Source organism: Canis aureus, chromosome 26 (assembly GCF_053574225.1).
Source record: "Canis aureus isolate CA01 chromosome 26, VMU_Caureus_v.1.0, whole genome shotgun sequence".
Classification (NCBI taxonomy): Eukaryota; Metazoa; Chordata; class Mammalia; order Carnivora; family Canidae; genus Canis; species Canis aureus.
In genome coordinates, this window is record NC_135636.1 from 29,867,808 (window position 1) to 29,882,496 (window position 14,689).

General features: G+C 41.5%; 1 protein-coding gene across 6 annotated transcripts in view; it reads right to left on the reverse strand.

Annotated features, from left to right (window-relative positions):
- The window catches only part of UQCC1 (ubiquinol-cytochrome c reductase complex assembly factor 1), a 99,148-nt gene extending 86,890 nt beyond the window's left edge, over positions 1 to 12,258 (reverse strand). For 5 of the 6 annotated variants that reach the window (XM_077872888.1, XM_077872887.1, XM_077872886.1 and 2 more), the window contains exon 1: positions 12,098 to 12,257. In XM_077872888.1, coding sequence (XP_077729014.1) covers positions 12,098 to 12,121 — 24 coding nt within the window. In that variant the 5' untranslated portion in view covers positions 12,122 to 12,257. Of the gene's footprint in view, positions 1 to 12,097 lie in introns of all 6 variants that reach the window. The other variant, XM_077872885.1, reaches the window with a different exon arrangement.
- Between the last annotated feature and the right edge of the window lie 2,431 nt (positions 12,259 to 14,689).

The following is a 14,689-nucleotide window of genomic DNA, read 5'->3' on the forward strand; positions in this document are numbered from 1 at the left end:
AACACTGAGTTATTAGCAAATACTGAATAATCACTCCTAGGGTAAAAAGAAGCTTAGGCTCCTGCAAGCCTCTAATCACAACATTTTCATCAATCAATACATAACCTTGTGTGTTTCTGTTAAAGATATCTTAGTTACATATTATACATGTGTAATAAAATACATATAAAATAAATGTGTGTATATATATGTATGTATATGTATATAGTATATACATATAGTTGATTCATTAACATTGAACTCATGGCCAATAGCACTGTGTAACTCACTCCTGAACAATGTTTATCTAACACATAAATTTTCTGTGAAAGGAACATCACAGCTTTCTTGTCCTTAGCAACACTAGATAGCACAAGATGGCACTAATATTTCAAGGCCATATTAAACACAGAAATCACCAACAAACCATAAAAATGCAAAAAACATGGCCTTAATTAGACCGTGAAAAGGATATCTGTTTATAGTATAAGAGCTAAAATAGGAAATTAAGAGTATCTATCTCAGCTAGGAACTTGCATGTTGCAGCTCAAATTTTTCACTCCTCTGCATATATCCATAAATGACCACAAAAGTGCCATGAGTACTGATTTTGGGATTATAAATAAAATTTAACAAGTATAATGAATTAAAAAATACAGAATCTATGAATAATGAAGATTGACCAGAGTCACCAAATCTCCTCTGCAAATGTCCACTGGTTCCTGTACTCTGAATACTCATCCAATTCCATAACCCAAAGGATAAACACTACCTTAGCAAACTGTCCTGCAAGTTACAAAGTGGCATGCTATAAAAGGATACTTAGAAGGAGCAGAGAATGTTCAATCATTCCTTCCATAATTACTGAATACTCTGCCTCTTCCCATTTTGTTGGAGGTGTCCAAGCTTCTTAAAAGACTGATTAAATCCGGGAGAGATTGAAGCAAATCAGTAAATATATTAAGATTTAGCAAACAAGCATATATATTATTACAAATATTAAGTTTCTATTAGAGAAAAGAGTTAACAAGTATGAAAAGGCAGAAAGGTACAATAAGCCCTGTGGTCCTAGGGTGAATTTTGAGTAACTAGTATGGGTTTTTAATATGTATAGATAAATATAGAAACAGATGTGTGTTTATGGCCTGGGTGGCTCAGCAGTTGAGCATCTGCCTTCAGCTCAGGACATGATCCCAGGACCCAGGATGGAGTCCTGCATCAGGCTCCTTGCAGGGAGCCTGCTTCTCCCTCTGCCTGTGTCTCTGCCTCTCTCTCTCTCTCTGTCTCTCATGAATAAATAAATAAAATATTTTTTAAAGTGTGTTTATGGGGATCCCTGGGTGGCGCAGCGGTTTGGCGCCTGCCTTTGGCCCAGGGCGCGATCCTGGAGACCCGGGATCGAATCCCACGTCGGGCTCCCAGTGCATGGAGCCTGCTTCTCCCTCTGCCTGTGTCTCTGCCTCTCTCTATCTCTGTGACTATCATAAATAAATAAAAATTAAAAAAAATAAAATAAAAATAAAAATAAAAAAATAAAGTGTGTTTATGTATATGTATATACATACATATACTTCCTATCCCTGTCTTGATAGGTGCTAGGGGCAATAACTACATCTAGTATTCAGGCTTAGTTTCTAAATAGCAATATTCACTAAAAAGGACTAGTCTTCTTCAGAGAAAAGTTGACATCGGAATGAGGTTGATGCTCCTTAAAGCCTTATTTGCAAAGAACCAGCATTATTTGAACTGTTTAGTAGTGTTTGGGTTTTTTTTTTAAAGACTTTATTTATTTACTCATACAGACACAGAGAGAGAGAGGCAGAGGGAGAAACGGGCTCTCTGCAGACAGCCTGATGTAGAACTCGATCCCAGGACCCTGGGATTATGTCCTGAGCCAAAGGTAGACACTCAACCACCGAGACACCCAGGTGTCCCTGTTTAGTAGTTCTTTGGAAGACTTCATTGGTAAGGCTGTCCTGGACCTCACCCAATATGAAAAATGTTTCCCCAGGAGCACTGGCTCAAAACAAATAGAGGCAATTGTTTAACTTCACGGCTGCCTAAGGCAGTAGATAATACTTGTGGGAAACAATAGCTAACAAAAAAGCTTAAAAGGAAAAGCAAAAGAATGAGCTGTTCACAAGGACTTTGATTAATTTTTTTTTTTTATTTATGATAGTCACAGAGAGAGAGAGAGGCAGAGACACAGGCAGAGGGAGAAGCAGGCTCCATGCACCGGGAGCCTGATGTGGGACTCGATCCCGGGTCTCCAGGATCGCGCCCTGGGCCAAAGGCAGGCGCCAAACCGCTGCGCCACCCAGGGATCCCCTCACAAGGACTTTGAAAAGGTCTAACATACTCCTGGGAATGTGAAAGCCATGCATATGCACAGGGCTGTGTACATGAATAGGAAAGACCTGAGACTCCTGGTTGACCTTGATGCTCCTCACAAGTAGGAGTGAAGTTTAAGACAGAAATGTTAAATGACTAGTAGAATGTTGATGGTATGCCCCTACATGTGCACAAAGTCCCTCAGCAAAAACCAGGAGACTTATTGGTTCTAAATATTTAAGGAAGTCTCCAATTACTATTTGACCACTAAGCTGAGCAGAGACCACTCAACAAAGAGTACAGACTTTACAGAATTAATTCAGAAAGGTCACTAAACAGAAAAATAATAACAAACTCTGGAAAAGGACAGAGCTGATTTCCAGAGCTGCCACACTCTATTATTTAAAATGTCCAGTTTTCAACCAAAAAAAAAAAAAAAAGAGTATGAAACATGTAAAGAAATAAAAAAAGCATGGCCCATACACAGAGGGGGTAAAATCTATAGAAACTGTCCCTGAGGAAAAAAATGAAAAAGAAAGAAATTGTCCCTGAGGAAGTTCAGGTGTTGGACAAACTAGACAGACTTTGAACCAGCTATTTTAAATGTAAAAAGAGAAACCACACCTAAGGAATTACAGCAGAGTATAAGAATGCTATCTCACCAAATAGAGAATATCAACAGAGAGATTATTTTAAAAAAAAAATAGAAATTCTTGTGTTGTAAAGAATAAATAGGGATCCCTGGGTGGCTCAGTGGTTGAGCGTCTGCCTGAATTCAGCTCAGGGTGGGATCCCAGGGTCCAGGATCAAGTCCCACAACAGGCTTTCTGCAGGAAGCCTGCTTCTCCCTCTGCCTGTGTTTCTGCCTCTCTCTGTGTGTCTCATGAATAAAATGAAATAAAATCTTAAAAAAAAAAGAATAAAGAAAATGAACATTTCACTAGAGGAGTTAAGCAGCAGATCTGAAGAAGAGAAAATCAGTGACCATGAAAATAGGTCAACTGAGATTATCCAGGCGAAGGAACAGAAAGAGAAAAGAATGAAAAAATTTCACAGAGCTGCAGAGAGCTATGGGATACCATCAAATGTACCAACACAGGTATTATGGGAGTTTCAGAAGGACACGAGAGAAATACAGGGACAGAAAAATATCTGAAGAAATACTGGCAGAAAACATCCCAAATTTGATAAAAACCATCAATCTAGAAATCCAAGAAGCTCAACTAACTCGAGTAGCATAAATTCAGAGGAATCTATAAATAGACATATCATAATCAAGCTGTTCAAAGACAGACACAGAATCTTGAAAGGAGGAAGAGAAGCTATTCAACATGTATAAGAGATGCATGAAAACATTAACAGCTGATTTATCCTCAGAAGCCATGGAGGACAGAAGGCAGTGGAATGAAAAATTAAGACAAAAAATAAGAAAATTTGTCAACAGCAGACCAGCTCTTGCAAATACTAAAGGCTGAAATGAGACCTCTGACACTACAGTAACTCAAATCCACATGAAGAAATACAGTACATGATAAAGGAAACTATTTAGATAAATTAAAAATACAGCATAAATTTTTTTTGTTTATAATTCTTTTTATTTCTGTTTTTATTTTTAACTTAAAGGGCAACTGCATAAAGCAGTAATTGTAAATCTATGCTGATGTACACATGATGTATAATATATAATTTGATGACACTAATGGCATGAGGGACTCAGGAAGGAATGGAGCTAAATAGAATTAAAGTTTTTATATATTACTGAAATCAAGTTGATATTAATTCTAACTAGATTGTTATAACTGTACTCTCCATGGAAAACACAAAGAGAAAATAACAACAAATAAAAAACAGGGGCAGCCCTGCTGGCGCAGCGGCTTAGCGCCGCCTTCAGCCTGGGGTGTGATCCTGGAAACCTGGGATCGAGTCCCACATCAGGTTCCCTGCATGGAGCCTGCTTCTCCCTCTGCCTGTGTCTCTGTCTCTGCCTCTCTCTCTCTCTCTCTCTGTGTCTGTCATGAATAAATAAATAAAATCTTAAAAAAAAAGTAAAATTTTATACCATATGCAAAAATTAACTCATAATGTATCAAAGACCTAAACATACAACCTAAAATTATGAAACTCTTAGAAGAAAACATAGGGAAAAGCTTGATGACATTGGATTTGGCAATGATTTCCTGGATATGACACCAAAGCCCGGGCAACAAGAGAAAAAATAGTTAAGTTAGACTTCATCAAAATTAAAAACTTTTGTGTATCAAAGAATACTATCAACAAGACAACTATCAAAAAGACAACCCATGGAATGGGAGAAAGTACTTGCAAATCATTCATTTGATAAGGCACTGAATCCAGAATATACTAAAAAGAAAAAAATCCTACAACTCAACAACAAAAACTCAATTAAAAAAATGGTCCAAGGGGCAGCCTCGGTGGCGCAGTGGTTTAGCACCGCCTGCAGCCCAGGGTGTGATTCTGGAGACCTGGGATCGAGTCCCACGTCAGGTTCTCTGTGGAGCCTGCTTCTCCCTCTGCCTGTGTCTCTGCCTGTGTGTGTGTGTGTGTGTGTCTGTCATGAATAAATAAACAAAGGCATTTTTAAAAAAAATGGTCCAAGGACTCTCATAGACAATTGTCCAATGATATATAAATGGCCAACGTGCATTAAAATATGCTCCACATCACTAATCATTAGAGAAATACAAGTCAAAACTACAATGAGAAAATCATCTCACACTCTCTATGATGGCCACTTGGGTGGCTCAGTCGGTTAAGTATCCAACTCTCAATTTTGGCTCAGGTCATGATCTCAGGGTTGTGAGATCGAGCCCCACCTCAGGCTCAGGCTCTGCATAGAGCCTGCTTAAGATTCTCTCTCTCCTTCTCCCTCTGCCCTCTTCCCCCACCCTGTTCCTGTAGTGTGTTCTCTCTAAAAAAGAAAAAAGGAAGGAAGGAAGGAAGGAAGGAAGGAAGGAAGGAAGGAAGGGAAAAGAAAAGAAAAAGAAAAGAAAAGAAAAGAAAAGAAAAGAAAAGAAAAGAAAAGAAAAGAAAAGAAAAGAAAAGAAGGAAGGAAAGAAAGAAAGAAGGAAAGAAGGAAGGAAGGAAGGAAGGAAGGAAGGAAGGAAGGAAGGAAGGAAGGAAAGGAAAGGAAAGGAAAGGAAAGAAAAGAAAGGAAAGGAAAGAAAGGAAGAAAGGAAGAAAGAAAGAAAAGAAAAGAAAAGGAAAAGAAAAGAAAAGAAAAGAAAAGAAAAGAAAAGAAAAGAAAAAAGAAAAGAAAAGAAAAGAAAAGGATGAACACTATGAAAAAAAGAAAGAAAATAACAAGCATTAGCAAAGATGTAGAAAAAGCCCTTATGCTTTCCTGGTGGAAATGTAAACTGGTGCAACCACTGTGGAAAATAAAATGACAAATGCTCAAAAACTTAAACACAGACTTCCCATATGATCCAATAATTCTACTTCTGAATATATAACCAAAGGAAGTGAAAAAAGGGACTTGAACAGATAATATATACCCACGTTCATGGCAGCACTATTTCATAATAGCCAAAAGATGGAAGTAACCCAAGTGTCTGTCCTCAGATGAATGGGTAAACAAAATATGGTGTGTGTGTGCGTGTGTGTGTATATATATATATATATATATATATACACACACACATATACACAATGGAGTATTATTCAGCCTTAAGAAGGAAGGAAATTTTGACACATGCTACAACACAAAAGAACCCTGAAGACATAGGCTAAGTGAAATACATCAGTCATAAAAGGACAAATATCATACGATCCCACTAATATGAAGTACCTAGAGTGGTCAAAATCATAAAAACAGAAAGAATGGTGATCGCCTGGAGCTAAGTAGAGGCAGGCATGGTGATTTATCATTTAATAGGTAGAATTTCAGTTTTGCAAGATAAAGAGTTCTGTGATTGATGGTTGTGATGGCAGCACAAAAATGTGAATATATTAATGCTAAAGAACTGTATAGTTAAAAATTATTAACGTAGTATATTTTGTATTATGTACTTTACTACAATTTTTTTAAAAAGTACAGAGAGGCACCTGGATGGTGCAGTCACTTAAGCATCCAACTCTTGGTTTCAGCTCAGGACATGATCTCAGGGTTGTGAAATAGATCCCAAAGTCCAGCTCCGCCCTCAGTGTGGAGTCTGTTTGAATTTCTCTTTCCCTCTCCCTCTTCTCCTCACCCCTTCACACACTCTCTCTCAAATAAATAAATAAATCTTAAAAAAAAAAAAAAAGAGTAGCTGTCTGCAACTTCTACTACTGTCAAAGTACTCTTTAATCTTTTTTTTTTTTTTTTTTTTTTTTTTTTTTTTATGATAGTCACACAGAGAGAGAGAGAGGCAGAGGGAGAAGCAGGCTCCATGCAGGTAGCCCGACTTGGGACTCGATCCGAGGTCTCCAGGATCACGCCCTGGGCCAAAGGCAGGCGCCAAACCGCTGCACCACCCAGGGATCCCTACTAATGTCAAAGTAAAGCAAAAATGATCACCAATGCCCAGGACTGCTCATAAAACCATGAACAAGTCCCACTGCACTGCTCAAATGTCTAGTTCCTCTACTGGAACTAGTCAGCAATAGCAGTGTTTTAGCTTCCTCCTGCTTCCTAAACCCATCGTTAGAGAAGGGAAAAGGGGAAAAACTAAGGAGAAACTAATGAGAATGTTTTAGGAATACTACTTCTCTGGGTTCAAATTTCTTAAAATGGAGAAATAGTGCCTACCTTTTCAAAAGGCTATTGTCAGGATTAAGTAAATTCACATATACAAAGTATTAAGAGCACTTACCACATGGTAAATGCCCTATAAATGTTAAACATCTTTCTTTCCTTTCTTTCTTTTTAGAGAGGGAGAGTGAGAATGCATGCACACATGGAGGTGGAGGGGGCAAAGGGAGAGAGAATCTCAAGTAGACTCCCTGCTGAGCGCAGAGCCCTATGTGGGGCTGGATCGCAGGACCCTAAGATCATGACATGAGCTGAAATCAAGAGTCCAACACTTAGGGCAGCCCCGGTGGCACAGCGGTTTAGCGCCGCCTGCAGCCCAGGGCGTGATCCTGGAGACCCTGGATCGAGTCCCACGTCAGGCTCTCTGCATGGAGCCTGCTTCTCCCTCTCTCTGTGTCTCTATGAATAAATAAATAAAATCTTAAAAAAAAAAAAAAAAAAAAGAGTCCAACACTTAACCGACTGAGCCACCCAAGCGCCCTGGTAAATGCCCTAAAAATATGTTAGCTATCCATATTCTTGCCCAGGAAATCTCAACATCTTATTTTAACTACATCCTCTATCTCAGCTTACCTACTATCTCCTGAACACCAACTCTCCAGCTGCTTAAAAAAAAAACAAACAACAAAACACCACCATCTCCAGCTGGATATGTTCAGTGAAGGACACTGCTATATTAACTGAGACATCAAAGGCAGACCCGGGGGATCCCTGGGTGGCGCAGCGGTTTCGCGCCTGCCTTTGGCCCAGGGCGCAATCCTGGAGACCCGGGATCGAATCCCACGTCAGGCTCCCGGTGCATGGAGCCTGCTTCTCCCTCTGCCTGTGTCTCTGTGCCTCTCTCTCTCTCTGTGACTATCATAAATAAATAAAAATTAATTAAAAAAAAAAAAAAAGGCAGACCCGGGACTCACTATTAAACATCCCTCTCCCTCACCCTCATATCTAACTTTTCACCAACTCCTATAGCTGGTTTCCTCAATACTTGTTGAAATCATCCCTTCCTCTTTAACCACACTTTCCCTCTTAGTACAGGCCTGCCTCACTTCTTCTAGGATTACTTGAGTAACTTCTGACTGGCCTTCAGGACTTGAATCTCAGCCCTCTGATCCATTCACAAGTGCTACAGTGATCTATTAAAGAAAAAATCTAATAGCGGGCATGAGGGTTTACTACAATGAGTTTTTTTTTTTTAAACATTTTTGTACTTTGAAAATAAAATTTTTTAATTTAAATTTAAAAATGAGAGGAGAGGCACCTGGCTGGTTCGTTGGTAGAGCATTCAACTCCTGATCTCAGGGCCATGAGTTCAAGACACACGTTGGGTATAGAGCTTATTTAAAAAAAAAAAAAAATTAAAAAGACCACAGCTTTAAAAAAACAAACAAAAATTTAAAAAATAAAAATAGAAAATGAGAGAAGAAACTAAAGCATTCTCCTGATCAGTGACGACTGCAGGGGCAGAACCATAGGAGAAAAGGACTTGCAAAAGAACACAAAGAAATTTTGGGGCAGGAGTGACATGTTCAGTATTTTTATTGTGGTGATAACTTTTCAAGTGTATATCTATGTTAACAGTTATCAAATTGTATAATTAAATAAGTACAACTTACTGTGTGTCAATTATTCTTTAAAAATAAAAATAAGTGGGCAGCCCAGGTGGCTCAGCAGTTTAGTGCTGCCTTCGGCCCAGGGGGTGATCCTGGAGTCCCAGGATCGAGTCCCACATCCAGCTCCCTGCATGGAGCCTGCTTCTTCCTCTGCCTGTGTCTCTGCCTCTCTCTCATGAATAAATAAATAAAATCTTTTTAAAAAACTTAAAAAATAAAATAAAAATAAGTGTTTCAAAAACCTTTAAAAACAAACTCTTTTGCCCTAAATACAGACACTTTGACATAGATGTCATCTACAGCATGACAGATGATGCCAAGCAATAAAAATATACATCACTGTCACAGACTACCTGCCTATCTCCAGCAGAATTCACAAAAGGTCAGGGAATGCATAACCTTGTCCTAGAACCTAGTCTCCAGGGCCAGGTGCAAACTGGGGACCACAGGAAACCAGCCTGGACACTGAGCTGTTATCAGTTCACGTGAGGCTGCACACCATTCAAACCTCCTCAGTGTGCACTTGCAGCTTACCCACGATGCATCTCCTCCCTTTGCCCATTTGAAAAACTCAGGGTCTCACCCTATAGAAATATCTTAGTGGTTTATATAATAGGCACGAGAGCAACTTGAGAATGAAGATCGGGTTGTTTTCAACTTGAAAATTATTTGAAAATAAATAAGTAATTAATTATTTGGAGGGAAAACCCTATTAAAAATAAATTTTCTCTTGCTTAAACTATTTTCAAAGGCTCTCCTCTGCCTCAGGATAAACCTCTAATCCTAACCATGAAACACAAGGCTCTGACTCCTCTCCTGATATTTCCCCACAAATGTCCCTGGGTCAAGCCAACAGATAATGTGTACAGTTCTTGACTGTCATTAGTAGCATAAACTAACGCTTCTCTTCCGTGGTCTCTCTCCCATTCTCTATCTAGTGCTCTCACTCCGTTCAGGCATCTCTCCCTGATGGATGCTTATACTCAACCTGAATTAGGTGTATCTCTACTCTGCTCCTGTAGCACCTAGTACAAACTTCTATCACAGCATCTCAAATATTTTATTAGTAGTCCTCTTTTCTGTTCTCCTATTAGATTATAAACTTGACAGAAAGATCTATGTTTTGCATCCTCAGTCCCTTAGGTAGTCCTTAGAATGTAGTAAACTCTCAAAACAGTTGCTAAACTAAAAGGAAGGGAAGAAAAGCACTTGAATGTCACCTGTATCAATTGATCTTCTGATCAATCCTAGCAAAATTACTGTTAAGAAAATCAGAGGTTCAGAGAAGAAGTTAGGTGACTTGCTCAAGGTCACATTCATAGTAAGTAATGGAGCCAAGCTTTCAACCAAGGCACTTCAAACTCCTAGACGGGTAGATTTCCTATATTTGTGAATTCCTCAGCGCCTAACTCAAATATCTCTTCAGAATAGGTAATCAATAAATATATGCTGTTTTCATGTTTACTACCACTTTCAACAAGTCCTAAGGGAGATTCCATTGCTTTGTCACACAGCACATATAATCGATATGATCTGATTCTATCATATAATAAGAGGCCTTTAAAGAATCACAGTATAAAGTGAAAGTGATTTTTAAACCTAAAAAGGGGGATCCCTGGGTGGCGCAGCGGTTTGGCGCCTGCCTTTGGCCCAGGGCACGAATCCTGGGATCGAATCCCACATCGAGCTCCCGGTGCATGGAGCCTGCTTCTCCCTCTGCCTGTGTCTCTGCCTCTCTCTCTCTCTCTCTCTCTCTGTGACTATCATAAATAAATAAATTTAAAAAAAATTTAAACCTAAAAAGGTAAAAGTGACTTTCCTTATTTAAATTTGGTTTTTATCAAAAAAGATGAAAAGAATAAATAGAAAAAAAAAGGACTAAAAGAGGGCAGCTAGGTGGTTTCTATGGATGCTATCACCTATGAATAAATCTGCAAAAATCCACATACTTGGGCAAGAATATTTAATGTATCTAGGACAGCTACTAACTTCCAAGACAAATAAAGGTGTTCATTTCAGATGTATAGACCAATAAACTTGTCCTCTTTTCCATGACATATCCACCTTAAAAACTAAGTAACTTAGGACATCCAGGGCACTGGCTGGCTCAGGGGTTGAGCGTCTGCCCGTTGGCTCAAGGCATGATCCTGGGGTCCTGAAATCGAGTCCCACATCGGGCTAGAAGCAGGGAGTCTGCTTCTCTCTCTGCCTACATCTCTGCCTCTTTGCGTCTCTCATGAATGAATAAATAAATAAATAAAAGTTCTTTTAAAAATAAATAAACAACTTAGGACATCCCAGTTGCAATTTCCAACAGCCGATTCTCAAATGTGAATCAATTTCTGCCCTGGCATCAACAATTACTTCACCAAGTGAATCTTTAAGTTATATGAGCTCTTCTCCAAACACTTCTAAACAGCAACAGAGTCCCGCACTTTGCTCGGCTGACAAGTAACACAAGAGGTAAAACTGCAGTCCTTGTAAACCGTACATAAAAAGATTAGAAACCTAAAGTGTAAGTAACAACTCACGAGACTGTCAGAGGCAGGAGTGAAAAAGTGCTCTGAAAAACAATGTCCTTGATCCAATTTTTGAAAGACTTGCAAAATTGTAAATACTCCCATCCCTCAATGATTAGTAACTAAGCTCTGTATCTTCCTTTTTCTGCTGTCACTTTCTTTCTCCTTGAATTCCCAGATGTTAGGGTATGCTGGAAGGATAGGGACTGAATCACAAATACAGTAGTTTCCCATAGGGGTGCTAAGAAGTCTAGTAACCCTTCCTTACCTACTTCATTAATTCCTTCAATAAATATTTCTTGGACACCTATGACGCGTCATACACTGTTAGGAAAAGGAAAAACGACAGACACGAGCCCGGGTTTTGGGGCAGCTTTCAATGTGACAACCTGTAATAGTATTCCACTTAACTGTACAGTTAAGAATTGTCTTGCCGATCTCGGAAACAAGCCCAGAGAACCTCAGAAACCAAAGGGACTGCAAATTAACGTCGTTTTTTCCCATCGGGACACTGAGGCCCGAAAGTGACTCGTCCAAGGTCACACTGGGCATCAATGAACAGAAACTAGAACCCAGGTCTCCCGAAACTCCAATCAGTGCCCCCACGTGCGGCCTTTCCCTGAAGGAAAAGCGGTCGCCTGAGGTGACTAAGGAAAAAGCAAACTTCGCCAAACTTTGGTCCGATGTCACTCTCTCCCTCCCCCAAAGCGGGGGAAGCCACGGCCGAAGAGAAGGTAGGGGGAAGTGGGACGCTGCCTCAGTTTCCCCCGCAGAGAGGCGGCCAAGCAGCCTCGCTGCCACACAAGCTCCCCCCCTGCACTTTGCTCCAGTTTCTCCCGTCCTGCCCTCTCCGACTCCAACCCTGAGGCCCGGCGGCGACCGCAACAAATGATTCCTTCACTCACAAGGACTCGCACCAGCAACGCCATGTTCCTCTACAACCATTTCCGGGTAAAGGGTGGCCTTCCGGAGTCCCCGCGGCCCCCACCCCTGGACTCTGTCGTCCTTTCGCCGGCGGGTGCCGGGCAACGGCGGCGCAGGCGTACAGAGGCCGCCGCGCTCACGAGCGCGCGCTTCCCCTCGCTGTGCGCGAGGCTGCCTGGCCCCGGCGCGCGCCTGCCGTTCTCTCCCTTCTTCCCCGCACGTCACAGACGCTCGAGTGCGCTCCGCAGCACCTGTCCTCCTTGACCCGAGGTCTCGGGCTTGTCAGAGCTCTCCCTACCCCGCTTCACGCAGCCTCACTCCTCAGAGCCCCGTTGGCTGAAGGCTTCCAGATCCTACCCGCCCCTCCCCCCCCATCCCTACCCCTTGTCACTGGGAGATTGAAAGAAACAGGACTCTGGGGGATCCCAGCATTTAAGGGCTCCCTAAAAAAAGAACCTGAGAAGGGGTTGCAGAGGAACGCAGGAGAGTGTTCAGCTGAGTCCCGAAAGTCAGGGGACCAGGGTAGTCAATGGGGTGACCTGAGGCCTGAAGAGAAAAGAACCCTTGGGGTTTCTGGCTGGTTGGTGGTTTCATGGGAACATCTTTGAGTATTGATAGGAAACGATTGTGTAGGTGAGGATATGTAGGAAAGAAGGATGCAAGGAGTTTCTTGAGGAGGTGTGACAGAATGGCCTTGGCTGGAGGACCTCTTATCCCAAGAGCAGTGAGGAGAGAAGGTGTGGGTGGATGCTCCTGGGGCTTTACTGACACCAAAGGGACAGGATGTTCAAGGCCTGCCTTCTTTTCATTCAGTCAACAAAGACTCAGTGAATGTTCACTATGTGCCAGTCACAAGACAGGTGTAGATAATGGCTTTGTGGGGCTCCTACACTGGTGGGAGAGGCACACAAAAATCTAGTAAACCAATGAAAAAATAATAATAATTAAAAATTGTGAAAAAAATTATGGTAAGTGTTGAAGGCAACAACAAAGAGTGAAACTTAAGAATAACATAAGAGGCTACACTTCAGATAACATGGCCAGGTAAGGCCTCTCGGAGGAGATGACATATGAGACCCAAAGGATGAGAAGGGTCTAGCATTTGGAAGTGACTTTGAACATATTTTATCAGGAAGTATTGGGGAATGAGAAAGAGGAAAAAGGGATGCCTGGGTGGCTCAGCAGTTGAGTGTCTGCTTTCCCCTCAGGGTGTGATCCAAGAGTTTTGTTGTTGCTGTTGTTGTTGTTGTTTATAGGAGTTCAATTTCCCAACAAATAGCGTATCACCCAGTGCTCATCTTGTCAAGTGGCCCCCTCACCCAGTCACCCCAACCATCCACCCACCTCCCCTTCCGTTACCCCTTGTTCGTTTCCCAGAGTTAGGAGTCTCTTATGTTCTGTCTCCCTCACTGATATTTTCACTCATTTTCCCTCCTTTCCCCTTTATTCCCTTTCACTATTTTTTATATTCCCGAATGAATGAGGCCATATGTTTGTCCTTCTCAGATTGACTTACGTCTCTCAGCATAATACCCTCCAGTTCCATCCATGTGGAAGCAAATGGTGGGTATTTGTCGTTTCTAATGGCTGAGTAATATCCCATTGTATACATAGACCACATCTTCTTTATCCATTCATCTTTCGCTCAGGAAGTTCTGGTATGGGGCTCCACCTTGGGCCCTCTGCTCAGCGGGGAGCCTGCTTCTCCCTCTCCTTCTGCCTGCCACTCTGCCTGCTTGTGCTCTCTGTCAAATAAATAAATAAAATCTTCTTTTAAAAAAGAGAGAGATAACTCCCTGCAAGGAGCCTGCTTCTCCGTCTGCCTATGTCTCTGCCTCTCTCTGTGTCTCTCGTGAATAAATTAATTAAATATTTTTTTAAAAAGAGAGAGAGATCAGAGAGATAATCTTGTTAATCAGATTCAAGAAGCAACTGTGAGGGGTGCTCTGGGATCATGACTGACTGAGCCACCCAGGCACTCACTAAGTTTCCTTTTACCAGAACCTTGCATCCCAACTCCTTCCACTCTCTTAAAATTGAACTTCCTGGGATCCCTGGGTGGCGCAGTGGTTTGGCGCCTGCCTTTGGCCCGGGGCGCGATCCTGGAGACCCAGGATTAAGTCCCACATCGGGCTCCTGGTGCATGGAGCCTGCTTCTCCCTCTGCCTGTGTCTCTGCCTCTCTCTCTCTCTCTGTGTGTGTGTGTGCGTGTGTGTGACTATCATCAATAAATAAAAATTAAAAAAAAAATTTTGAACTTCCTTCCAGATATTTTGCAGTGCGTTCACATACATATACATATTCCCTCAGAAAATATAGCATTCTGGGGATCCCTGGGTGGCGCAGCGGTTTGGCGCCTGCCTTTGGCCCAGGGCGCGATCCTGGAGACCCAGGATCGAATCCCACATCGGGCTCCCGGTGCATGGAGCCTGCTTCTCCCTCTGCCTGTGTCTCTGCCTCTCTCTCTCTCACTGTGTGCCTATCATAAATAAATTAAAAAAAAAAAATTTAAAAAAAAAAAAAAAAAGGAAAATATAGCATTCTGGTTGGTTGGTTGGGTTTTCTTTCTCTCT